Consider the following 26,721-nt stretch of genomic DNA (forward strand, 5'->3'; position numbering starts at 1 on the left):
CGGGCTCTGTGCTGACTGCCAGCTCAGAGCCTGGAGCCTGTTTCAGTCTGTGACTCCCTCTCTCTCTGACCCTCCCCTGCTCGCGCTGTCTCTCTCTCTCCTAGAAATAAATAAAACATTAAAAAAAAAATTAAAAAAAAAAAAAAGACAAGAGTATACCCGGGCATATTATAATCACAGAAATGTGAATATACTACATTTCCCCATCGAAAGACAGAGACTCACCATTTTTAAAAGAAGTACATCCACAGCAAGTTTAAAAAGAAGCAATTGGAGTTCCTGCTTCAGTAATAGGATGTGATAAGTTATTTGGACCACGTTGACCACGAAGTACAAGAAAACATGCCTGAATAAGGCGTAAAGGAACATATTGAAAATATCGATGAATAAGATAGTAAAGAATTAGTAGGCTAATTCTTGAGGAAATGAGAGAGGTAAGTGGAGGCCAGAAATCCCGTTTGTGCTACAGGAGCTTGCCAAATGGAAACTTCCATTTTCATGGATCAATGGGCACACAAGGGAAGAGTGATCAATGCCCAAGGCCCAATCCAAGACCGCTTCATAGGAGACCCTTCTCCATAAAGTATAACTCCCAAAATATCTTTAGAATAAGGGTAAATCCACTCCAGCTTCTCAACACCCAAGAGAAGACCAGGTGATTTTCCCTGGCGTTGAGCAGAGCAGGGCATTGGGAGGGACGGCCTCTCAGATGGCCTTACAGCCACAAGCTGGCCTTAGATTACAAAGTAACCGCAAATCACTTCCCTTGGAAAGTCTGAAAAATAAAATTTCAGTGACTCAATTTAAACAGGTGACACCCCTACATGACTTGTAGAAGGAAATGCAAATCCTCTCTGGAGAAACAGTTCATCCCAGACCTCAAAGACTTCAAATACGTTTTCAAAAGCTCACAGTCAAAAACAAGCACACAGGGAAAAAGCCACTGTTGGTTAAGAATCGAAAAAATAGCAGAGGAAACAGACGCGCAAAGATGTTTGTTCTGTGGAGTAATCAGGCAGGTTAGGAAACATCTACAGTTAGAGTATTTAAACAAATAGAAGATAAGATGGAAAACATCACAAAATAGTCAATTGCAAAATAAAAAAAACCCCAAAACTGGATGTAGCAGATTTGGAAAAAAAATAAAACTTATAGAAATGAAAAAATACAATAATTAAAATTGTAAACTCAGTGTGTGGTCTTTAAAAAAAGATTAGGTAGGGGTGCCTGGGTGGCTCAGTTGGTTAAGCGTCCAACTTCAGCTCAGGTCATAATCTCAGGGTTCGTGGGTTCCAGCCCCACGTCGGGCTTTGTGCTGAGAGCTAGCTCAGAGCCTGGAGCCTGTTTCAGATTCTGTGTCTCCCTCTCTGACCCTCCCCTGCTCATGCTGTCTCTCTCTCTCAGAAATAAATAAAACATTAAAAAAAAATTAAAAGAAAAAGATTAGGTAAAGCCAAAGGAAAACAATGGATGAACAGAAGACAGCTGGAGAAATTAAGCGAGATGTGGCAGTTTAATACAAAGTTACTGAAAATAGTAGATGTTAAGAGGTGTATAAACCACAGTAAAATGTCTAACAAAAGAAGAAAGAGAAACTGGGAAGAAAGCCATATTCAAAAAGAGATTGAGACCTTTATAAAACTTAAGAAACCACAGTATAAACCACAGTAAAAATGTCTAACAAAAGAAGAAAGAGAAACTGGGAAGAAAGCCATATTCAAAAAGAGATTGAGAACTCTGTAAAACTTAAGAAAGACATGAATCAACAGATCATTAAGCCCAACAAAATCCAAAGCAGGACAAAAAAGAAATCAACATAAAGAAAACATGGTGATAATAACTAAAGAAACCAAAGACAAAGATAAAAATTCTAACCCAGCCAGAGAGACCTTCAAAGGAGCAAGATTTTTACTGACAGCTTCTCATAGGCAGTAGCAGGAGCCAGGAGCCAGTGGACTCAGGGAGAAATACTGACATAGAATTCCATACCCAGTGAAATACTTTTCAGGATGGTGGGTGAAATAAAGGTATTTCGGACAAAAGCAAGAAAAAAAATTGTAACTGAAAGACCTCACTCAAGGAAATTCTTCAGACAGAAGAAGTTTAAAAAAAAAAAAAGTAAGTTCTGAAATGGGAGAAAGAGTGAAAAACAAAGAAAATGGTAATCTGTGGGAAATCTAAAACAAGCATTGATTTTATAAAATAACAGTAGTATTGCTCTGCAGTCTTAAATACATTTTGTTGGTTCAAAAGAAGATCGGGAAGGATATAAAAAGATAACCTAGAAAATGGTGACAAACAGAAATAAGATAAAAGCACAAAATAAGATATCTAAACCCAGCTATATGAGTTATTGCATTAAATGTCATGGACTAAATTCTTCAATTAAAAGATACGTAGAGGGACGCCTGGGCGGCTCAGTCGGTTAAGCATCCAATTCTTGATATCCAGCCCAGGTCATGATCTCACGGTTCATGAATTTGAGCCCCAAGTTGGGTTCTGTGCTGATCAGGAGCCTGACTAGGATCCTGTCTCTACCCCTCCCCTGCTTGCTCTCTGTCTCTCTCTCTCTCTCAAAAACAAACAAACAAACAAACAAAAAACTTAAAAAAGATATGTAGAAAAAAATAAGTTACATTATGCTTACAAAAGACATATCAAAAATATGAGACTACTGAAAGGTTTTTAAAGTTTTAAGAATGTGAAAAGATGGAAAAGGCATTATTCAGATACTAACCAAGAAAGCTGTAATAAAGTAGTCATGTTAATATTCAACAATAAAGGGGCTCCTGGTTGGCTCAGTTGGTTAAGCATCTGACTTCGGATCAGGTCATGATTTCATGGCTCGTGGATTCTAGCCCTGCATTGGTCTCTGTGCTGACAATTCAGAGCCTGGATCCTGCTTCGGATTCTGTGTCTCCCTCTCTCTCTGCCCCTCCCCCACTCATGCTCCCTCTCAAAAATAAACATTTAAGTTTTTAAAAATATTCAATAATAAAGACTTTAAGGTAAAATCATTAGTAGATATAGTCATCTTAAAATGATAAAACGTGGGGCGCCTGGGTGGCTTAGTCAGTTAAGCGTCTGACTTTCGCTTAGGTCATGATCTCGCGGTTCGTGGGTTCGAGCCCCGCGTCGGGCTCTGTGCTGACTGCCAGCTCAGAGCCTGGAGCCTGTTTCAGTCTGTGTCTCCCTCTCTCTCTGACCCTCCCCTGCTCACGCTGTCTCTCTCTCTCTCCTAGAAATAAATAAAACATTAAAAAAATTTTTTTAAATGATAAAACGTTTCAATTTTACAGAAAATGTAACAATTTAAAATTTACATGCTCTTAATAACATAGCCTCAAAATATATAAAGCAAAAATTGTCAAAAAATTGTCAGAAAAGAAAAAAGACAAATCAATCATAATGGAAAATTTTAACACATCTTCTTTTAATGTTTATTTGAGAGAAAGTGCAAGTGGGGGAGGTGCAGAGAGAGAGGAGAGAGAGAATCCCAAGCAGGCTCCATGTCGTCAGCACAGAGCCTGATATGGGTCTTGAACCCACAACTTGTGAGATCATGACCTGAGCCAAAGTCAAGTTGGACACTTAACCGACTAAGACACCCAGGCGTCCCTGTTTGAATCTTATTTAAGGAGAAGACATTCATATAATACTTATGTACTAGAAAAAGCTATTTTTATAGCTATTTGCTAATTGCTATTGCAGCAAATTTTACTCATACTCTTTCCCTATCCATGCTTTATACATTCTTAATATGAAAGGCAGATCTTTTTAAGAAGACATTTGTTATTTTGTTTTTTTTAAATTTTTTTAATGTTTTACTTATTTTTGAGAGAGAGAGAGAGAGACAGACAGACAGCGTGAGCAGGGGAGGGTCAGAGAGAGAGAGGGAGACAACAGAAACCGAAACAGGCCCCAGGCTCTGAGCTGGCTGTCAGCACAGAGCCCGACGCGGGGCTTGAACCCACGAACTGTGAGATCATGACCTGAGCCGAAGTCGGACGCTTGACCGACTGAGCCACCCAGGCGTCCCAGACATTTGTTATTTTGAACAAAAATAAGTTTGCATTGGAAGCAAATTTGGGTAAGCTCCAACTAAGTCCTCTGTAGTTGTGGAGAGACCCTTCCAGCGTGTTCAGGTCCCGCACAGCCCCTTTGAGAAAAGAGAACAGAAAAACTGAGGGGAAGCTCGACTCCTTTAAGAGAAGCAGGTGTCTCAGCCCTCAGGTGGAGTCATTTCCTGCCCTGTGATAAAGTCCGCCTGGGCTTGCGGCTCTGTCATTACCGCGGGCCAGCGGGGGCACCTCCGGAGCAGCATGGTAAGTGGCTGTGGCCCCCTACCTTGTTATCACGGTCGCTTTGGTGTGGTAGCAAATTTTACCCCTTTTATGTGGCCCACTTTCCTACCGAACCATCAATTCTTAATACAAAAGAAGGGATTTTTAAGGAGGCCATTTGTTTCTTTCAATAACTGTGTTTGAGGCAGATTTGGATAAGCTCTCATCCCCTGCACCTGTAGTTTTGCCGCTTTTAGGAGAAGCTTAGTTGATTTGCAGTTGTTCACTGCTTTTTAAAAAAATTTTTAATGTTTATATTTTGAGAGGGAGGGGGAGGGGCAGAGAGAGCTGGAGACAGAATCTGAAGCAGGCTCCAGGCCTGGAGCTGTCAGGACAGAGCCGGATGCGGGCCTGAACTCATGAGCTGTGAGATCATGGCCTGAGCTGAAGTTGAACGTTCAGCCGACTGAGCCCCCCCAGGCGTCCTTGTTCACTGCTCTTAACTGAAGTACAGAAGCAGGAAGCCCGCTCTCCTTCTGCAGTTTAGACCTGGCCTGCTGGCTTTTCTTAGAAATCAGATTGCTTCACTTTTAGGTATGCCTGTAGAGCTTCTGGGGACTTCAGACCCAGGTCACCGTTGCCAAGCTCATAAACGCGTGGCCGGGTAAAGTGCATGGACATCTCCTGGTCCTCTCTTGAGCTTCGTTCTCGGGGGACTACTATGAACCTGGTTGCTTATAATAGTTCCTGTCTGGGGATCATCTTTTAAGATCCACTGCCCTTTTAGCATCTTAGGTGCCAGTCTCAGTCATTTTTTGTATATTAGAATTTTGAATTTTCAAATGGAAGCAGCCTTTCATACTGCTTTTTCATCTTTGATGTTCTCACCCCCTTGGCCTCTCTTTCCAACATTTTAAGGATGTTCAAGCTCTTTTGTCCTTAGAAGTCATGACTTCCTACATAAGGGCTCTCTGTGGTCCCAGAAACATTCTGTGTCTTGACTGAATTACTTTCGATATTCTGGGTGTGATGTTGTACTATATATATGGTCTTGCAAGATATTTCTGCTGGGGAAAATGAGTAAGGGGTACACAAGATCTTTATGGTTTCTTACAACCATGTATGAATCTACAACTTCTCTTTATCTCAAAATAAAAAGTGAATTAGAAAATCATGCCTTCCTAGTAATTCAGATAGCCACGGTAGCAGCATTTACGAATGTGCAGTGACTTACCAGTATTGGTATTCGGTGGACAGTTTACAGTCTTGTCTTATAGGGTGACTGAGATTGGACAGGCAGCTCCGAGAGGAGGGAAGGCTAGGACAAGCGCAAGGTGAAGCTAGCCTTCGGTACTCTGGGACAGTTCTGTCTTGAGTGGTCCTTCTTGGGCCGAGGATTCCTGGCAAGTCCAAAACGGACATTACCATGCCTGTGTCTGAATCACTTGGGTAACAAACCCTGTGAAGACCCTGTTACCTAAATCTAGGGAGTTTTGATCTGATTGCAGTAGCTGATGTGCAGAGATCATTTGCAGCCCAGCCGGTGCGGGAAGGATGAGGCTGTGTCTTGTAGACAAGAGTCTTAGAAGCCAGTTTATGATGGAACATGTTATTTGATTTTTAGGTTTCAGACAGAGGTGGGAATATTGGTTGGTACTGAGCAAGGTGCTTTATTTTTTAATGTTTATTTTTGAGACAGCTCGAGAGTGCACAAACATGGGGGAGGAGCAGAGAGAGGGAGACGCAGGATCTGAAGCAGGGTCTGGGCTCTGAGCTGTCAGCAGAAAGCCCGACGCAGGGCTCAAACTCACAAACGAACCATGAGATCGTGACCTGAGCCAAAGTCAGATGCTCGACCAACTGAGCCACCCAGGCGCTACTGAGGTGCTTTCTAAATTGAACTCACAGCCTTTGTCATGAGAGACCGAAAGCTGCACAGAGAAAGAACAAGGGGGCAGTTGTCCTCAAGCAGTGAACTTGAATTCCTCGTAAAGCAAAGAGGGCAGTGTCAGACCTTGTGAATCAAGGAGACAAAGTACACGGGCTTGATACGACGGGGGCGGGAACAGAGTCCGAGCCTGACTGCAGGACTGTGACCAGCCTGAGCTTCCTCCTTCCCTGGACTGAGTGGTCTTTTTGTTGTTGAGTCTCAGACATTGTCCGGGGAAGGAGCAGCCTGGACAGGGGCAGGGCCGCCTACCAGCTCATCAGGCAAACAGCTGCAAAGGCCCCAGTGATGCAGAAAACGGGCTTCTTACCCCATGAGCACCCCCTGCATAGACCTGTCCCTGCCCGCTAGCCACCGAAACCCGACAACGTGCAAATCCGCAATTGCTGTCCTTGTGGTTTTCAGGATTTAACTTTGCCTTTCCTTCTCTTAGAAGAGTAAGTATTCGTGTCTGCGTAAATTACCAAGAAAGTTGTTGGCCTTTAAGAACAAGATGTGAATGGTGATTTAAAAGTAGGATGATGGAGTGGAGGCTGATGAGGGTGATAGAAAACAGTCGACTTTACACAAGAAAAATAATCGCTGTCCAGACACAACTGCCGTTAATATTTAATGCTTTGAAGTGCATTTTTAAAGATCTTTTTTGGGGTATCTGCGTTTCTCAGTCAGTTAAGTGTTCGACTCTTGATTTTGGCTCAGGTCATGATCTCACGATTTGTGGGTTCGAGCCCCGGCTCGGGGCTCTGTGCTGTCAGTGCAGATCCTACTTGGGATTCTTCCTCTATCTCTGCCCTTCCCCCACCTGCACTCTCTCTTTCTCTCAAAATAAATGAATAAAAGACTTAAGAAATATTTTTCTATGCTTATTTTTAATGTATTTGATATCATACCTTGCATACAACTATATGACTTACATACCTTTTTACTTAATAATTTATTATAAGCATTTCTCATGTGATAAAGTTTTTTTTGGGTAAATATACAAGGGTTACATAACCCTTTCTTAAATACCTGAAGATACATGAATGTAGACTGGTTCTTGATTTTCACTCTTATGAATAATACTGTGAGTGCCAGTGTGCCTAAATCTTTGTATTTGAGACTCTTTTCTTAAGAATTCACCTGCGTATGTTATTTGCCTATTTATCTACTAGGTATCACAAGTGGTTTTCTTTTTTTAAAGATTTTATTTTGTCCCATTCTGTGTCTCCCCCTCTCTCTGCCCCTTCCATGCTTATGCTTTGTCTCTCTCTATCTCTCAATAAAAAGGAAGAAAGAACGAAAGAACGAAAGAAAGAAAAAAAATGCTAAAGATTTTATTTTGGAGGTGGGTGCAGCAGGGTGGCTCAATTGGTTGAACATCTGACTCTTGATTTTGGCTCAGGTCATGATCCCAGGGTCGTTAGATCGAGCTCTGCATTGGCCTCTGTGCTGGATGTGGAGCCTGCTTGGGATTCTCTCTCTTCCCTACTGCCCTCTTCCCCATTTGTGCTTGTACTCTCTCTCAAATTAAAAAAGAAAAGAGAATTAAAATAAATAAATACAAATAAAAATAAACTATTGGATGCTAGAAAAAAAAGATTGCATTTTAATGTAATCGCTACACTCAACGTGAGGCTCAAACTCACAACCCCAAGATTAAGAGTCACGTGCTCTACCGACTGAGTGAGCCAGGTGCCCCTCAAGTGTTTTTTTTTTAATTAATGTATATAAAATTGCCTTATCTATGACCCTTAATATGACCCTTAATAAATCACTTTTTATACACATCAACATTTTTGTTTGTTTATTATAGTATTGAGTCTTCACATTTTGGGGTTATTAAATCCCTTATGTGTAAGTTTCCTTGGTAAATTTTTCACTACTTTTATGCTTAGAACATCCTTCCTTATTCAGAGCACATATGAATAGTGAATATAAAATCTCAAGATATGGAAAGGTAGTACTTTACAGTGCAGTAGGTCTTAATGTGTGTCAAGGTTATAAATGGATTTTTGAGGGGGCAGGGTTTATTCCTTTCTAGTAACTAGCTAATATTTTTCTGGGCGAGGCAGCTTGATTTCATGCATATATAGTACTTAATATGTGCATAGTCTTACCTCACTCTTAGCCCCGTTGCACAATAGGTACTTAAATTACATTGTTGAAAGAAGCCTTTTAGTGAAATTGGAGTCCTCGGTTCAGTGGTTCCTACAGCTTACCTGCGCCCTGGTGTTTGCTTTCCACGAGATACTTTCAATTAGCTTTGTAATACATTTCTCCCGTCGGCCTCAGCTAGCTTGGTTTCTGCCGATTGTGAGCAGAATTACTGAGCGACATAGCTCATGTTACCTGAGAAGGCATGCTTCGTTCTCACTGAACGTCACTCTAATGGCTTATTTCAGAGAGAGTGCCTTTCCATCCACATTGGCCAAGCTGGCATCCAGATTGGGGACGCTTGCTGGGAACTCTACTGCCTGGAACATGGAATCCAGCCAGATGGCGTTGCTCTCAACAGTGAAAAGGATCAGGTGGAGAATGCTAAAATGGAGCATACGGACGTGTCTTCCAATACCTTCTTCAGGGAGACGAGAGCTGGGAAGCACGTGCCCAGAGCATTATTCATGGACCTGGAGCCGACTGTGATAGGTAATGTAAGGCTTGCTTTCCAGTGTGCTTAACCAGGTCCACCACCCCAGCAGGCACATCCAGTACCAGTCAGATTACACTGAATCTATCTGAACAGGATCAGGGGACCCTTTTTAAATTTAGAAGGTCACTCATGAGCACGTAAGGTGATCAGCATGAAACATACCTAAGAGAATTCTAGCTTAGCCTTCTTTTTCTGTGTGATGAAACAAACCCAAAGTTTGTGAGTTCCTCCACACACATCTGTTGTAACAGAAGATTAGATCTTTTCCTGGATTGGAAGGCCAGTTGCTAGAAGCTTCTGACAAAGAATCTAAAATTTGGCATTTCCTGAACGTGAGTCCACAGAGGTAAGGAGCCAAATAAATCTTCTAATTGTGGGGAAAAATCAGTACAATGTTATGATTGTTAATGGGAGATTTTGGAGACACTGGAAATGGGTCTACAGAAGTGCCGGGGAAGGAAGGCATCTTCCTGACTTGGACAGGCTGGAGAAGAGGGTGCATTTGGGTTTGGTATTACATGTCAGTTCTTTCCTGCTGGTCAATAAACCGCCGCCGAACGTAGTGATTTACAACAACACCGCTCGCTACCTTGTCCGTGATCTGCAGTTTGGAGGCACTCAGAGGGGAGCGCTCCTCTCTGCTCCACATGGTGTCCCGAGAGCCTCAAGTGGCAGCTGGAGAAGCCACTTGGGAAGTGGTTCACCCACACGGCCGGCGAGTTGGTGCTGGCTGTCGGCTAAGAGCTGGGCCGGGGCTGCGGGGCCACGGGCCTCTCCGCGGGCAGCCGGGGCTTCCTCACAGCACAGTTCTACCAGCAAGCGCCCCGCGGGCACAGGGCTGGAGTCCACGGCAGCCTAGTAATCCAGTCTTAGGAGAGTGTTTAACTGCTGTTGTTCGATGCATCAAGACAGTTACAGAGACCCACCCGGGAAGGGAATGCAGACCCTCCTGATGCGGAAAGAGCGAGGTTCGAGAAGCACACATGAGATGAGCAATAATCTTGTGGCCATCTTTGGAAGACACAGTCTGTATGCACCGGATTAGAGTTTGTTTCCCAATCAGAACAATGTCAAGTATCAAACAAATGGTGATTGGTGGCCGTGGGAAGGAGAAGGTGGGAAGTGTTTCTATAAGGAGAGGAGAACTGCTGGAGCCAAGATGCCTCTAGAGAGATCCAGTATTTGCTAGATGTGAAGGAATTAAAAATAAGGAAATAGTGGTGGCTTCACAAACAGGGGCGCCCAGTCTGGAGGCAAAGGGAAGCAGTCATGTTGTATCTGGACTTGGAGTTATCAGTGCCCGAAGAGAATATCTTGAGTTTTTGTTTCTGACAAATAGGAGTTTGCACCTAGGAGCTTCGGTTTCTGTCTCGTATCCCCGAAACCTGGGCAGAGTGGAATATGTCCCCAGAGGGCTTTGGTAAAGAAGCAACATGAGAGGCCACATCTCAGGAGTGTGAATATTGTAGCAGGTGTTTTAACTTATGCCAATCCAAAGATGCTGGGCAAGTTGGAGGTGTAAGACCTGGGATGAGAAGCTGAGCAGGTCCAGGAAGAGCGAGGAGGCAGGGAGAAATCCCCCACTCCTCTAGAATGCAGCACAGAGAGAGGGCAGTTGTGTGGATCCGGAGCTGGCCCAGACAAAGAGGCATAAGCTCCCGGTGGTAGGAGAAGGCGCTGATTTGCCTTGTTCTATTGAGCAAATAAGAGAGCCTCGTGTGTGTGAGGCACTGTTCTTGACATGGGGGGTGTATGTAATCTTAGTCTTCAGGGAGCCTACAGTCACCTGGGGTGCAGATGCTGGTCAGTAGAGGGAGAAAAATAAAGCAGAACCATAGGGGTAGGGAATGTCATCCAAGTGGTAGGAGGTGTTTTTTCCAAAGGAATGTCAAGGAAGGCCTTGCAGAGAGAGTGATCTGCAGGAAGTAGGGCAAGAGCCTTACCTCTCTGGAAGAGAGCAGAAAAGACTTGATGGACAAGGTGATTGTCTGAGTCCTAAAGACTGGGTAAGAGGCTTCTAACAGTTCACAGGGGAAAGAGAATGGAAAGCACGAGCAAAGACACATTCAGACCCCTGTGAATATTGTTTCCGCTTGAAAATGGGGAGGATGTTGATATAGCAGAGTCACCGAAGGCTTAGGAGGGAGGCAGACTGAAATTTCCTTGAATAGTATGTGTGGTGTGAATCTGATCGGAAATAAAAAGATTTAGAGCAGGGGAAAGGCAGATTTAGAACTATACTTCAGTAATAATTAATCACAGATTTATTCATTCATGTATTCAATATTTCTTAAGCTCCTGCTATGTGTCAGGTACTGATCTCCAAGTAGACTGGAGACAAGTTAATGAGATTTTTGTGATGTATGGACTGGAATGGAGAAGAGAACACCAATTTGAGAGATATCTGAAACAGTCGTGGATTGGGACAGCTGGGTGGCTCAGTTAGTTAAGCATCTGACTCTTGATCTCAGCTCAGGTCATGGTCTCATGGGTTCATGGGTTTGAGCCCCGTGTCAGACTCTGTGCTGACAGCACAGAGCCTGCTCGGGACTCTTTCTTTCTGCGTCTCCCCTGCTTATGTTCTTTCTCTCTCTTAAAATAAGTAAATAAACTTTAAGAAAATTAAAAAAGAAACAGGAATGGATTACATGCTGATGGATGTTGTTGAGAGAATTCAGAGGTGTCACCCAGATTTCACTGTTTCAGTAATGGGATTTGAGAAATGAGATAGCAGAGGGGGACCTAGTTTTGGGTGTGAGGAATTTGGAGTGTCTGCAGGTAGAGATAATACTAAAAAGCTGTCACAGTGGCTGATCTTGTTCAAAACAAGCCTGAATGGTTTCGAGTAAAGGAAAGGTGAGTTTAGTTATGTTTGTGGAACAGAATTCTACCGAAGATATTTGTAGGCAGAATAAAGGAGAGAGGGGAGGGAGGGAGGAAGGGAGGGTTCAGAGTGGGTGAGGGGCCCCATGACTGAGAGGGTGGGCTGTTCTCCTTCCCTCTCTTCTCTGGGGCAGAGACTGAGGATTTTGCATCAAGGAGGAAGGTGCTCATTGAGGAGTTCTATGATTGGAATAATGGAGCGGTAAGACCTTGGAGACAGGAGCAGAGGTTTAAGACACATTTGGAGAGGGGGACAGAGGGTCAAGCGACATGTGAGGAGTGTGCCAGATGTGAGTCTGGAGGGGCCGAGAGCAAAGCTGGCGTGGATGGTGCCCGTGAGGTGGGGACCAGGCGAGGAGGGATTTGGGGCTGGCGGCAAGCCTCCGGCTCTCCTCACCCGTCCCAGGGCCAGGCTGTGTGAGCAGATCGGTGAAAATAACACGAAGGGAGGAGAGGTGGGAAAGGAAAGTACCGGGAGCTCAAGGTCGTGGTGAGAAAGAATTGAGCATAATTCAACGAACATTCATCCATCTAGGGGACGGGAGTAGACAGATGAAGGAATGTTGACCCCTTCCCTGCTGCTGTCCCAGTGAGCTCAGGCAGCTTTAACAAAATATCGTAGACTAGGGGCTGAAACAGTGGAAATTTATTTCTCACTGTTGTGGAGGCTGGAAGTTCAAGATCAGGGTGGCAGCATGGTCGGTGTCTGATGCGAGCTGTCTTCCGGCTTTGCAGACGGCCACCTTCTCGCCATGCCCTCACATAGCAGAGCGAGAGATCAGCTCTCTGTTCTCTTACAAGGGCACTCACCCCATTCACGAGAGCTCTACCCTCATGACCCAGTCAACCCCTAACACCGTCACGCTGCAGTTGAGGGCTTCAGCATCCATTTAAGATAGATCTTGGGGAGACACGAGTATTCGGTCCATAGCAGTACTAGTTAGTAGTGCGGAACTGCATGGGTATTCTCCTATAACGGTATCCTGTCAGGAAACCTTGTTATCCTCCGTTAATAGATGAAGCAGCCCAGTCTCGGGCAGGATGGAACTTGCCTTAGATCATTGAGCTGTTGAGGGTAGAACTGGGTTTGACCTCAGATTTGTGTACTAAGAAAAGCCATTCTCTTTTAGCAGCAACAACAATAAAGCAGTATAAGCTAGTGGAGAAGAAAATGTAAATGGTGGTAGCAATACTAACACATGTGTTAAGCTGAAACATATAAAATTGCCGGTGGTTGATTATTTTTACATAAAAAATGTCAGTGTTGTACGATACGACCTAGTAACCATAGAAATGTCTGCAAGATGAAGAGGTATCCCTGAGGAAGGGCCGTCCCACGTCTTCTCCTGAGGGAACAGCATTGGCAGACTCCCAGAGGCGTGGAGGAACATACACATTACACAGGAGTTCCGTGCGGCGGAACTTGGGGTTGAGTGAGTAGGCGGGCCATGGTACAGAAAGACCATCGGGGAGCGCCTGGGTGGCTCAGTCAGTTAAGCGTCCGACTTTAGCTCAAGTCATGATCTCACGGTTCGTGGGTTCGAGCCCCGCGTCGGGCTCTGTGCTGACAGCCAGCTCAGAGCCTGGAGCCTGCTTCGGATTCTGTGTCTCCCTCTCTGACCCTCCCCTGCTCACGCTGTCTCTCTCTCTCTCTCTCTCTCTCAGAGATAAATAAAACATTAAAAAAAAAAAAAGAAAGACCATCGGGCTGGGCCATGGGCCAGGTGGGAGAAGTAAGGTGGTGTGGTTAGAGAAAGGCTTTTGCAACTTTAAAATTTGTGGGGAGACCGTTGTGAGTGTTTTCAAGTGGAGTGGGGCCGAACAGCATTGGAAGGAAGAAAGCAAGGGATGTCAAATAATCCTGTTTAAAAACCACTGAACTGCCTAAGGATGCTGGTTAGGTAAAGACGCTGGGCCAGATACTCCCGTCTCTGAGCAAAGTGGGAAAATGTGCCAGGAAGTGAGTGGACGATTTGGGTGTGCTCACCAATGGCCGTGCTATAAGCGCTGATCTGTGAAAAAGTTGATTTTGCTGGAAAAATTTGTAGAACTACCTTCAGAATCTTAGCTGGACATTATCGTGAAGAACCAGGCTTCCAGATTGCCATAAATTCCCCTCGTAGGCTGAATTCAGCCTTAAGGCTTAGTGAAAAGCAAAGAGTCCACCCAGAATTTTATGTCCACTTCTATCTTGTTTGTAAAAGTATCTTTTCAAAACCTTAACTTGGGGTGTTTTTGTTTTTAGCGTGGGTATGTTAGTTAAAACTCCTTTAAATAAATTTTAGTAAATTTAAGTATTTATTATACTTAGATAATATTTAGAAATTATTTAGATGTTATTTGTATTTAAACCATAAAATCGTGCTTTAGAAATTCATAGTGATCTACAGGTGAGCAAGGTGAATTGAGAGAGCCATCTTGTTCTTAGACAATGGGTGTGTTTCCTCTTAGGCAGTGATCTTCTGGGACTAACTATAGGTATCTGGTGATGAGACCAATATGGTATTTGCATAAATACATGTCATGAGCCAGTTGTATCATTATTTTAAAAACACTTTTTTAAGGTTTTATATTTATTTTTGAGACAGAGAGAGACAGAGAATGAGCACGGGAGGGTCAGAGAGAGAGGGAGACACAGAATCTGAAGCAGGCTCCAGGCTCTGAGCTGTCCGCACAGAGCCCGACGCAGGTCTTGAACACGTCAACTGCAAGATCATGACCTGAGCCAAAGTTGGAAGCTCAACCGACTGAGTCCCCCAGGCGCCCCTGTGTCATTATGGTTTATAAAGGTTTCCTCTGGGCCGTGCATTGTGCCCCATGATCTCACTTAATCCCTGTAGGGTAGGTCTTGTTATATCCTCATTTGAGAGATGCAATAATGGAGGCTTAGGGCTGCTAGTGGCCGGCCCATGGCTGAGTGGGGAAGGGGAACGTGAATGCAGGAAACTGACTCTTGGACACCCGCTCTTGCTACTTTGCAGTGTCCCGCGGTAACCAGGCCAGCGTTCCCAGAGCCTGCTTGGCCCTCCCCCACCGCTGATTCCTAACTCCTAATTCTTTACGAACCGTGCTACGTGGATAGTTCTAAATTTGGGGAGTGGGACACAGACCTGGGAGACACGCGTCTTGGTAGTCCCTCACGCTGTCCAGGTTTTTTTTTTTTTTTTTTTTTAAATGTTTTATTTATTTCTAGGAGAGAGAGACAGCGTGAGCAGGGGAGGGTCAGAGAGAGAGGGAGTCATAGACTCTGAAACAGGCTCCAGGCTCTGAGCTGGCAGTCAGCACAGAGCCCGACGCGGGGCTCGAACCCACGAACCGCGAGATCATGACCTAAGCGAAAGTCGGACGCTTAACCGACTAAGCCACCCAGGTGCCCCTGTCCAGGTTTTTAAAAGGCAACAAAACGAGGCAGGAGCTGCGCTCGGTCGTGCTGAAGATTGCCAGCATCGTAACCTCAGTTTCCCTGTTTCGGGCGTTTATGTTAACTGCGTTTGAGCTGTGTGAGCGTTTGGGTTGGCCACACCTTCTTTGTAACGCCTCTTTCATAGCAGACTGCTAATAATGTAGATTGGGATGCTTTTCCTTGCTTTGTCGGCACACAGCTGGCTATTTGTGGATAGAGGTACTTGGCCTTGAAATGCCAGTGTGATCCAGGGTGTTTGATGGGTCTGAATAGTGTCTCCCAAATATCTGTGTCTACCTAGAACCTCAGAATCTGACTTCATTTAGAAATGAGGTCTTTGCCGCTGTGCTAAGTTAAGATGGGGTCACACTGGATGGGGGTTGGCCCTACCTCCCACGGTCTGTGTCCTTATGGGAAGAAGAGGGGACACGGGCAGGGGACTGGGCCTGTGTGACTGGCAGGTACTGGGGTCATGCAGCTACCTGCTGAAAAGCTCCCCAAACTGGCAGGGGTCACCAGAGGCCAGGAGAGCAGCACGGAACAGCCTCTCCCTGACCTCTGGAAGGGACCAGCGCTGCCAGCACCCTGATGTGGGACTTGCTGAGCCGTGAGAGCACAAATTCCTCTCGTCTGAAGCCACCTAGTTTGTTGTCATTTGTCACGGCAGCCCTAAGGGACTGATGAAGGGTGTGTGATGGGGAAACATACTTTCTGTTTATCTGGGAATAATGCTACCCGTCCCTAGACTAAGGAAGGCCCATTCTGCAGTTTCCAGCCATGTGTCTACCACACCAGGGGATGGAGGGGTCGGGGTCCCCGGCCGTGCAAGGACTCGCCAGGGGCCGGCGGTTGAACGGAGCGGAGCGCGCTGACCCCCTCTCCCCCTGCAGATGGGAGCGCGCTGACCCCCTCTCCCCCTGCAGATGGGATCCGAGGTGGCCAGCAGCGCTCACTCTTCCCCCCAGAGCAGCTCATCAGCGGGAAGGAAGACGCCGCAAACAACTACGCCCGAGGCCGCTACTCTGTGGGCGCGGGCATCATCCACCTTGTGCTGGAGAGGATCCGAAAGCTGGCAAGTGGCTCCCTCCTCCCTAGACGGGTGCTTGGGTGCCTGGGCTCCACCTCCCAGGGGACCATTTCCTAGCACAGGCATCCTCCTGCGGATGCTCAAAGCTGGGAAGCCGCCCGGCGTTGGCTTTGACTGCGCTTTGGAAGGGCCAGAGAAACCCTTACACTTGATATAGCCTCATCTGCTCTTTTTTATTTCTTGGATTTATGGGTAAATGTTTTATTTTTTCCCCACTGCTTTATTGAGCTCTGACACCCAACATTGTGTAAATTTAAGGTGTACAGTGTGATGATATGCTACACCTGTATTGCACAGCGATTGCTACAATACGGGTAATGTGTGTGTGCACGTGTGTGGTAAGAACATTTAAGGTCTACTCTCTTAGCAACTTTCTTTTTTCACTTTAATTTTTTGTTAATGTTTCTTTATTTTTGAGAGAGAGTGAGAGAGAGAGTGAACCAGGGAGGGGTACAGAGAGAGGGAGACACGGAATCCGACGCAGGCTCCGGGCTCTGAGCTGTCAGCACAGAGCCCGACGCGGGGCTGGAACCCATGAACTGTGAGATCATGACCTGAGCCGAAGTCGGACGCTCAACCGACTGAGCCCCCCAGGCGCCCCATCTCTTAGCAGCTTTCAGGGCACAAGGCGGTATTGCGGGCTGGAACCACCATGCTGTCCGCCAGCTCCCCGGAACTCTTTCCTCTTCTAACTGGAAGTTTCTGCCCTGCAACCATCGTCTCCCCGTTGCCCCCACCCACGGCCCCTGGCAGACATTATTCTACTTTCCCTTTCTGTGAGTTTGACGTTTTTAAATTCCATGTATATAAATGGGACGTTCCAGTATTTGTCTTTCCGTGTGACTTGTCTCACTTTGCATGATGACCTTAACGCCCATCCACGCCGTCACAAGTGGCAGGACGTCCTTCTTAATGATTAGCCGTCCTGCGCTCTTGCTTCTGCCCAACGGGCGGCTCATCTTGTTTTCGCAGACTTCTAAAGCCTCTGGATGCCCTGTTCCTTCGCATCCCACTGTCTGTGCAGTTAACAGGAGGCACAGCCTACCTGGAGATTAGTTACTCTATTACCATCAGTCAGTACTTTAAGGACCTGCATCTGGAGAATCCTTTGTCCAGGACACACTCTGGTGTTTGACGTAAGCCTCAAGTGACGCAATGCCTTTTACACCCGCAGAGCAGATTGGGTCTAGAGGCGATAGGTACCTCACCTGCTGGCGGAGCAGGAGGGATCGGCTGCTTCAGTATTTTGCTCGTCATTTTCTTGTCTTCATGACTGATAAACACCTGGCTTTAGATCACACGCAGATAAATTCGTGGAGGGCAGCTAACGACAGTTGGATACTTAGGCTCTGCTTACAGTAAAATTCTAAAGCGCTATCCCTACTCCACACACTTGCGTGTGCTCTATGTGGCGCTAATAATGGTACCAGTCCTTTCTGAAGGTTTTGTTTGTTCGAGGGAGCTTGCTGTGTCCCCTCCCAGGATTTCTGGGTTCATTTGGCACATTCTCACATCTCCTTTACTTCCCCAGGCGGAGCACTGCGCTGGGCTTCAGGGATTTTTGATTTTCCGGAGCTTTGGCGGAGGGACTGGGTCGGGATTCACGTCTCTCTTAATGGAGCAGCTCTCGGCAGAATATAGCAGGAAGACGAAGCTGGAGTTCTCGGTCTATCCAGCCCCCAGGATCTCCACGGCTGTAGTAGAACCTTACAACTCCGTCCTCACCACCCACTCCACCATGGAGCACTCGGACTGCACCTTCATGGTGGACAACGAGGCCCTCTATGACATCTGCCACCACAGACTTGGTGTCGAGTGCCCCTCTTACGCCAACATTAATAGGCTGGTAGGTCAGGTGGTATCTTCCATTACTGCTTCCCTCCGGTTTGAAGGGCCCTTGAATGTGGACCTGGTTGAATTCCAGACCAACCTAGTACCTTATCCAAGGATACATTTCCCCATGACAGCCTTTGCCCCTATCATCTCCGCCACCAGCGCCTACCACGAGGAGCTCTCCGTGTCCGACCTCACCGCTGCTTGCTTTGACTTCTCCAGTCAGCTGGTCAAGTGCAACCCTCGGCTGGGGAAGTACATGGCCTGCTGCCTACTCTACAGAGGGGACGTGGTCCCTAAAGATGTGGATGCCGCCATTGCAGCCATGAAGTCGAGGAACTCCGTGCAGTTTGTAGACTGGTGTCCAACGGGTTTCAAGGTGGGCATCAACAGCCAGCCACCCATGGTGCCGCCAGGAGGGGACCTGGCCAAGGCCCAGCGGGCTGTGTGCATGCTGAGCAACACCACGGCGGTCGCGGAGGCCTGGGCCCGCCTGGACCACAAGTTTGACCTCATGTACGCCAAGAGGGCGTTTTTGCATTGGTACATCCGGGAAGGCATGGAGGAGGGCGAGTTCCCGGAGGCCAGGGAAGACTTGGCGGCCCTGGAGAAGGATTATGAGGAAGCGGGGCAGAATCCCTGATGCCCAGGTGGCTGGGGAGGAGGCAGGCTCTGAGTGCAACGCTTTCTTCCTAAGACATTATCTGTGCTTAGCGGGTAGACGTCCCCTGACTGGAAGAAACAGGAAGCCAAGTCAAGCAAGACCCGAAGTTCCACACTAAGTCAGATGGGTCAGTATCAACAATGAGCTCATATTTCCTTGGCTGCTAGTGCAGTTCAGCACAGCTACCTCTTAGGTTTGGGGTCCTTTGAGCTTCTGGATTATGTCTATGTTTCTTTCTTTCCTTCTTTCCTTCTTTCCTTCTTTCCTTCCTTCCTTCTTTCCTTCCTTCCTTCCTTTCTTTCCATAGAATGCTTCCACTCTCCTTCCTTCCTCGTAATGGAAACCAAGCTTTATTCTTGGCTTTTGCAGCAAAAGGCCATGACCCCCTGAAGTCAGTGCTCTTGCTTTCCCTTTCCTGAGGTGTAAAACAGCACATGTTAATTATTAATGTTATTTCCCCCATGTCTGTATTTTGTACATTGATTAAAGAATGAATTATTTTCAGTGTCATTCTTTTCTTTCTTCCAAATGTGGGCCTTAACGTCTCAGTTTGCTTTTTATACAAAGAAACAAGTAGCAAGTATATTCTTGGGTCTTTCAAACATTTGCATCTGTGATCCTGTGGGTCAGGATGTGAAAGTGAGCTCTCATCTCCTTGAAGAGATATTCCCGAAGTGTGGCCAGCAGAGCCCTGCATCAGATGCAGTTGAGAGGTTTAGGGGAAGAAACTGCACATTCTAGAGCTTCGCTATGGACTTGCTGAATGAGAAGCCCTGGGGATTGGAGGGGGCGTGACCCAAGCGTTTGAAGTTGCCAAAAGTGAATTCCACTTTTTAATTAAGTTTTCCCGGTTTCAAACCAGTTAGAAGTTAAAATGGAAAAAAACTTGTTATAAATGCATTAAAACCATCAATTATTTTTGCATAATCCACGATGTTTGACTAATCGTTGGAAGTAAGGTGAAGTAGACACTACAAGGTCTTGCTCTTGAGCTGATGGTAGACAGTGTCCAGGTCCCTCATTCAGCTGTGGTGTTTACCTTGTGGCCCGAGTCCCCCTGTGTCCTCACCTGGCCTGGGGGTCAGGCGTGGTCCAAAGTGTGGTCAGGGCTTTGGGTTCAGGTCGATAATCTGAGGGTAATAGATGCTAAGGCCTTGGCTGAAGGCGTGCAGTTGAGTGTCGTATTGAGAGATTTACCAAACTGCAATGCGAGCGTCTTCCTTCGCATATGTCAAGACCCAGAATGGCCGTTCCGCCTTTATTGCTCTCCTGGTAGCTGCTTTTAGGTACTGATATCACCGCCCCGGGACGTGGCCTTCAAGAGCTCCAGTCACACGATGTACCATTTTACCTGCTTTCCACTCACACGTGGCCACCATGGGGGCCAGTGAGCACAGTTTGGTGGGAATGTCTACACACTGTAAGACATGCCTGTCTGTCAGGATACGGTTTTCCAGCTCATCGGTCGGGTTTTGCTCAGTCCTCAAGTCTCTGAGCGTTTGGCTGGATGCCCTTTGGACTCTACTTCCAAGGGCCCCTGCCGAGGGCTGAGTCTCCGCTCAGCTTCATGCCAGAGCTCCCTTCGGACCCTGGGGCCTCTTAATCCTAAGATGTGCCAAGACTCCTAGAACCGTAACAGGGAAAGGAATAGGATTCTCGTTCCTATGTCTCTGACTTGCTGTGATCAAAGATTCAGAAAGAGAAAAAAAAAAAGTTTTTCTACAAAGAAAGGAGTGATTCGGTTTACTCTGCGGTCCCTTTCACCGAATCCAACATAGACCCACAGTGGATTGTCTGGCTCTTTATTCAAGTGTGGAAGAAAACCTTCAGTATTTGAAGGGCCCTGTGACCGTATCCGAATATACGGGGCTCTATTCTTCAAGCAACCTATGTGCCTAAAATGCTCTCTCTTATTCAGTAGTAAATAAAGACATTTGGTGACATAAATATAATGGACATTGCACATACTTGTGAGTTTTAGGATTAGGCCTCCTAAGGTGCAGTCATCAAGATGCAAATACTTCTCTCTAGATTGTTTCTTTTAATAAAGTTTATCATCAAAAATGTAAGGCATAACATGGAAGAAATATGTTAGGAGAGATGGATTCAAGTCATGGCATTGTTACAACTATGTGATTTTGAAGTGTATCCCTTTCCATATTTTAAAATCGCCATCTTGAATACAGTTACTTCTCGAGGTCCTTTCCAGTTCCAAGATTTTGTGAGTCTAAGATTTGGTTAACCTGTGATGCTATGTGCCTCCACATGCCATACATAATATTCAATTTACCAGGTGTTTGTCTTATTCATGTTTTCTTACTATGAATTCATTAAACATTCATTTTTTAATTTCTTTTAGTGGAAACAACATTTGAACTTGTTAGCATTTTGTTTCCACCACTTCCTGGACAATGAAAAAACCATAGAATGCTTCCACTCAGCATCCCCATGCCTATGTATTGTTGCCTTATATTGTGCCATATGTATTTAAATTTTTTAATATTTATTTATTTTTGAGACAGAGCATGAGTGGGGGAGGAGCAGAGAGAGAGGGAGACACAGAATCTGAAGCAGGCTCCAGTCTCCAAGCCACTAGCACAGAGCCCAACGAGGGGCTTGAACCTACAAACCGTGAGATCATGACCTGAGCCAAAGTCGGACACCCAACCGACTGAGCCCCCCAGGCACCCTGTAGCACCATATGTATTATAAACCGTACAAGGCACGGATGACCATTGCTGCTGTTTTAAGCTGGATGTCTGCTTAGATTACCTTCCTAGTTACCGTCCGGTATTCTTCATTTCCTGTGTTACCATACTTCCATGTGGGGTCATTTTCCTTCTGGCAAAAGACCTACCCTTGGAAATTCTTTTGATGTGGATCTGGGCTTGAGAAGGAATGATATTTGCCTCTTCCTCCTCAAAGAGTGAGATCACCTGAGATCAGGACATGTGATCTTGAGGCAAGGGCTCTCTTACTCAACTGTGTATCTACAGGGCCGGGCACAGAGTACGTACTCACAAAATTATTGAGATGTGTTGGGAGATGACCTTGTTTCCTACTTTATTGAAACACATCCATCTGGCTTTTAGCTTCTTCTGTTCCTCTTCGTACACTTAAACTTGTTTTGAGTCTGCATATATTGTCTTCCATCCCAGAGGAGTAGCTCTCCATTCCAAGGACACTAGTCGTTTTTGTACCTTCTCCTCTTGACTCTTCTCTTCTAGAAGATCTCACTCCTTGAGTCTCCTTTGTATATGCTATCTCTTTTTCTCCATTGATTTGTTGTTCTTTTCCTTACTTGTATGTCCAGGTCTCTTCAATCAAAACATCAGTCCCTTTTTCTAGATTCTACTTCCCCCATAACAGACTCTCACATCTTTCCACTCTGTCAAACTTTCCAAAGGAACATACGTATGATGCATGCATGCCATCTTCTGCTCACCCCTCAGCATTTCTAAGGTGTCTCCCCCACCTTTCTACTCGAACCCTTTATCTTGAAGATCACCGATCATACCTCATTTATCAAAAGAGACCTTCTCACTCTTCAGATGTCTTTACCCTAAGCGTTTGGTTACTCCTTTTGAAATGTTTCCTTTGGCTCCTGGGGTCCTACCTGGTTCTCCTGCTCCATCTGGCGTCTCTGTGGGCTCCTCTTCCACTTGTCTGCCCCGATGGAGAGCCTCTTCGTCCTTTCTCTGGCCCTTGGTCTTCGCATCCACAACCACGTTAGCTCCATGTGGGTGACTGAAAACCCTAAGCGTGCTTCCCTCTTGAGGTTTATGCTGGAACTTCCAGCTACTTGCGTGGACTTATCTTCTCAGATGTATTGCCCATACTTAAATTTAACTTCTTCCAAGAAAATGTTACCATTTTCCTCAAAAGAAATCTCCTCCCTTTGTGGTCTCTGTCTTGTTTCTTTACGTCATCTTCCCAGGTTCTAAACGGCACCGCCATTTCTGACTGCCGCCTTGCTCTCTGCACAGCCCGGGTCCTATCAATTCTATAATTCTTCCCACTGAAGCTGTCCTGGCTCAGGCCATCACACCCTCTTCCCAGAGCCAGCACAGTAGCGTCCAGAGTCTCTTCTGCCTGTCTCTTTGTCTTTCTCACCCATCCCACACACCACTGTGTGACGACATCCTGAAGCACGGCTGGGATTATTCTGCCCCTTTGCTCAAAGCGTTAGTGATCCCCATTGTCTGAGGCATGAAGTCTGAATCCCTGCACGCGGCCCCACGAATGTCCAGTCCCATCCAAACTGGAGCACTCCCTGCTTCCCAGCACGTGTTTTCCTCTCCCCTCTGCCTTTCCTCCTTCTCACTGCTCTCTTTCTCCTTTCCCTCTGTGACCGTGTGATGTAATACCTACTTCAAACCCAGTTCTTATGGTCTGTGGAGCTTCTTGGGCGTCCCTTTACGCCCACCCCAGGATTAGGGATAGTTGCGATACACTGTGAAATCTCTCGCTATATTGGAAATACTGTAGTAAATACTTATTAGTGAAATGCATATATTTTTGCATGTGCGTATCCTGCATAGAGCCTTGAACTCTTACTAGACTTAACTAGTTTTATGTCCATGTGTTGTTTCTTTCTCTGGACACCAGAGGGCACTAGTGAAATGCTTAAATAACCTCTCAGTTCCTGCAATTTTTGGGGTGTTCTAGACATTTGTATGTGTGTGCGTGCGTGCATATTCTCACACTCAGAAAAGACCATTCAGGAGTTTTCTTTTGTTTTTAAAAATTAACAGTCTACTAAAATCAAGATATAAAACCTAATTATATCTTAAACTTTTAAGGTCAGCTTGAGAATCTTATGGTTTCCAAGTTTAGCAAATGTAAATAAGTACTTTTAAAAGGAATGCATATGAATTTGTGGTCCGCTTTGCAAGCTTAGATGACTGTTCTTAAATATTTTAGATTGCATTGATAAATTTAATATATTCTGTTTTCTTTTAAGGACTCTGTCCCACCAACTTTTGCAAGTACTCTAAGTAATTTTTCTAAAAATCTAATAAGTGAAACTATAAATGTGCTGATTAAGTGCGTGCAAGTGTTTCACACTTTATTTATTCTTTTTAAATATTTTTTTTTTATTTATTTCTAGGAGAGAGAGAGAGACAGCGTGAGCAGGGGAGGGTCAGAGAGAGAGGGAGTCACAGACTGAAACAGGCTCCAGGCTCTGAGCTGGCAGTCAGCACAGAGCCCGACGCGGGGCTCGAACCCACGAACCATGAGATCATGACCTAAGTGAAAGTCGGACGCTTAACCAACTAAGCCACCCAGGCGCCCAAGTGTTTCACACTTTATAAACTGGTGCGATTTTTATTTAAGATCACAAATGTGAATTATTCACTCAGTTCACATATTTTAAAATTGGAATTGTAAGCCCAAAAATGTTTTCATTAGGCCACATATTCTTTTTTTTATGTTTTCTTTTTTCTTTTTTAGTTTATTGTCAAGTTGGTTTCTCAGCATTCAAGAGTCTCTCATGGTTTGCCTCCCTCCCTCTCCCCCACTATTTTTTCCCTTCTTCTCCCCCACGGTCCTCCAGTAAGTTCCTCCTAATCCTCCTATACGTGCAAACGTATGGTATCTGTCCTTCTCTGCCTGACTTATTTCGCTCAGCATAACACCCTCAAGGTCCATCCATGTTGCTACACATGGCCAGATTTCATTGTTTCTCATTGCCATGTAGTATTCCATGGTATAGATAAACCACATCTTCTTGATCCATTCATCTGTTGATGGACACTTAGGCTCTTTCCATGTTTTAGCTATTGTGGAGAGTGCTGCTATGAACATTGGGGTACATGTGCTCCTATGCATCAGCATTTCTGTATCCCTTGGGTAAATTCCTAGCAGTGCTATTGCTGGGTCATAGGGGAGTTCTATTGTTAGTTTCCTGAGGAACCTCCACACTGTTTTCCAGAGGGGCTGCACCAGTTTACATTCCCACCAACAGTGTAGGAAGGTGCCCATTTCTCCACATCCTCGCCAGCATCTAGAGTCTCCTGATTTGCTCATTTTAGCCACTCTGACTGGCATGAGGTGGTATCTCAGTGTGGTTTTGAGAGATCAGTTCTCACCTTTGGGTGTTTCCTCCCAGCCTTTCTAACGTGTGGCGCACTCCATTGTAGGGCACAGGATCAGGTGGGGCCCCCTGACTGTTCCTAAAACAGAATCAGATAGAGTCTATGCAGAGAGCCTTTGCCGAAGACCTCTGAGGATTGCCATATTCACCAGTAATCTCTTCTGCCAAAGTCACTAACACAGACCTGTGAACCCTACGCAGGCCCCTTCCAGCCTTGAGTGATACGGGGCATCCTCGATAATGAGCGGCAGGCATTGCTGCCTGTCCTGAGACACATCACCTGGTCACTGACGGGGCCCACGGCCAGGTAAGCAGCCTGTGCGCGCACACGGTTGTGTCTCGGGAAGGTGACGGATTACTGTACATCGAGGACTCGCCAAAGCGTCAGTCACAGTGTTAAACCCTCGGTACCAGGACGAGATCACCATGGACTTGGACTTGCCAGAGTCTCCCACAGTACTCTTCAACTCGGCTCCTTGCCACTAGGTTGGAGCATGAGATTCTCCGGGAGCCGGGCTGCTCCTCCGTGTACTTCCCGACTGAGGAGAAGGCAGGGGGCAGGGGGCTTCCCTGTTTCTAAAACAATTAGGATTGACCCCAGTTCTCTCCCCGCCACGATTCCACAGAGTGCTGTCGAGGGTGGCGGGGGGAGCCGTGGCCACCTGGGGGTGTGGCTGTGGTCCTTAGCGCGTGTCGTGGACGTGACTGTGAACCCCCTCTGGCCGCGGCCGGCTCGCAGGTCAGGGCGCCTCGGGGGCGGAGACTGCGAATGCCGGCGTTCTGCACAAACCCGCATTTCCCGCTGTTGCTGGGCCAGTTTTGGCAAATCCCTAGTTGGTCGGCCGTGTGCTTATGCTCACCTTTAACTCACAGGCAAGGCTCCGAACTCACCTGCCGGGGACGTAATAATCCCAAGCCTGCGCGGATGCCTGTGCTGCTCCTCCAGCGGCTCGCACGCCCGTGGGTCACCGGGGTTCGTGGCAGCCCTGTGAAGCAGGGGCACGGCTGGCGTCTGTCTGCCCTTCGTGCGTGGGAAGGGTCAGCTCTGCGTGCAGGACAAGTGGTGGCATTGTGGCCACTTCCCAGCCGGGGAACCTAGGCCCGGCTCCCTCGCTTCCCTGAGCCTCTGTCTCTTCTTGTCTTTGAGTCTCTCCTAGGATTTTCCTACATAAGCAACTTTAGGTCCAACCCACCCTTCCCCCACCAGCAAACCCCACCACCTGAAGATAAATTTTAGCTTTAGGAGGTGGTGGTATATTTACACAAAGAGAAAGAGCACTCTGGTATTTGCAGAGATCTGTATCTTCTTCTTCTTCNAGTCCACCAGAAGCCACTGTCTTCAAAGCTTCTCCCATCCAGCCATTGTCTGGACAGGAGCCGGCAGTGACACTGAGCCTGCTTTGCGATACCAGCTCCAACTTAAAAAAACATTTTTTAAAAAAATGTTTATTTATTTTTGAGAGAGCCAGCGGGGAGGGGCAGAGAGAGAGGGAGACACGGAACCCAAAGCAGGTTCCAGGCTCTAAGCTGTCAGCACAGAGCCCAATCCAGCGGCTGACTCGAAACTCACAAGCCGTGCGATCCTGACCTGAGCCGAAGTCAGACGCCCAACCCACTGAGCCACCCAGGCGCCCCACCAGCTCCAACTTTTATGTTCTAGTTTTCGGTTGTTCATGAAACTAAAATGTGACCCCCGCCCCCTGCTTAATTTTTTTCATCAGCCAGGTTCATCCCATTTCCTGTCCTTTTGTGTGAACAGAATATGCATTATCAGCAAAAATAAACAGATAAAGTACAAATGTAAAAATGCTCAAAGGAAAAAATAATAACTGCCTTAAACTATACTTGTGAGAAATCAATGAGATCACATGCATGAAGAAGGGTTCCTTGG

At 46.2% G+C, this 26,721-nt stretch overlaps 1 protein-coding gene across 1 annotated transcript; it reads left to right on the forward strand.

Annotated features, from left to right (window-relative positions):
• The first annotated feature begins 4,281 nt into the window (after positions 1-4,281).
• Positions 4,282-19,029, forward strand: TUBAL3 (tubulin alpha like 3). Its single transcript, XM_077758424.1, has 4 exons — positions 4,282-4,325; positions 8,616-8,859; positions 16,073-16,221; positions 17,768-19,029. The coding sequence occupies exons 1-4, from the start codon at positions 4,323-4,325 to the stop codon at positions 18,710-18,712; spliced, it is 1,341 nt and encodes a 446-aa protein (XP_077614550.1). The 5' UTR covers positions 4,282-4,322; the 3' UTR covers positions 18,713-19,029.
• The last annotated feature ends 7,692 nt before the right edge of the window (positions 19,030-26,721 follow it).

The sequence above is a fragment of the Crocuta crocuta genome, unplaced genomic scaffold (genome assembly GCF_008692635.1).
Source record: "Crocuta crocuta isolate KB4526 unplaced genomic scaffold, BGI_CrCroc_1.0 scaffold32, whole genome shotgun sequence".
NCBI lineage: Eukaryota > Metazoa > Chordata > Mammalia > Carnivora > Hyaenidae > Crocuta > Crocuta crocuta.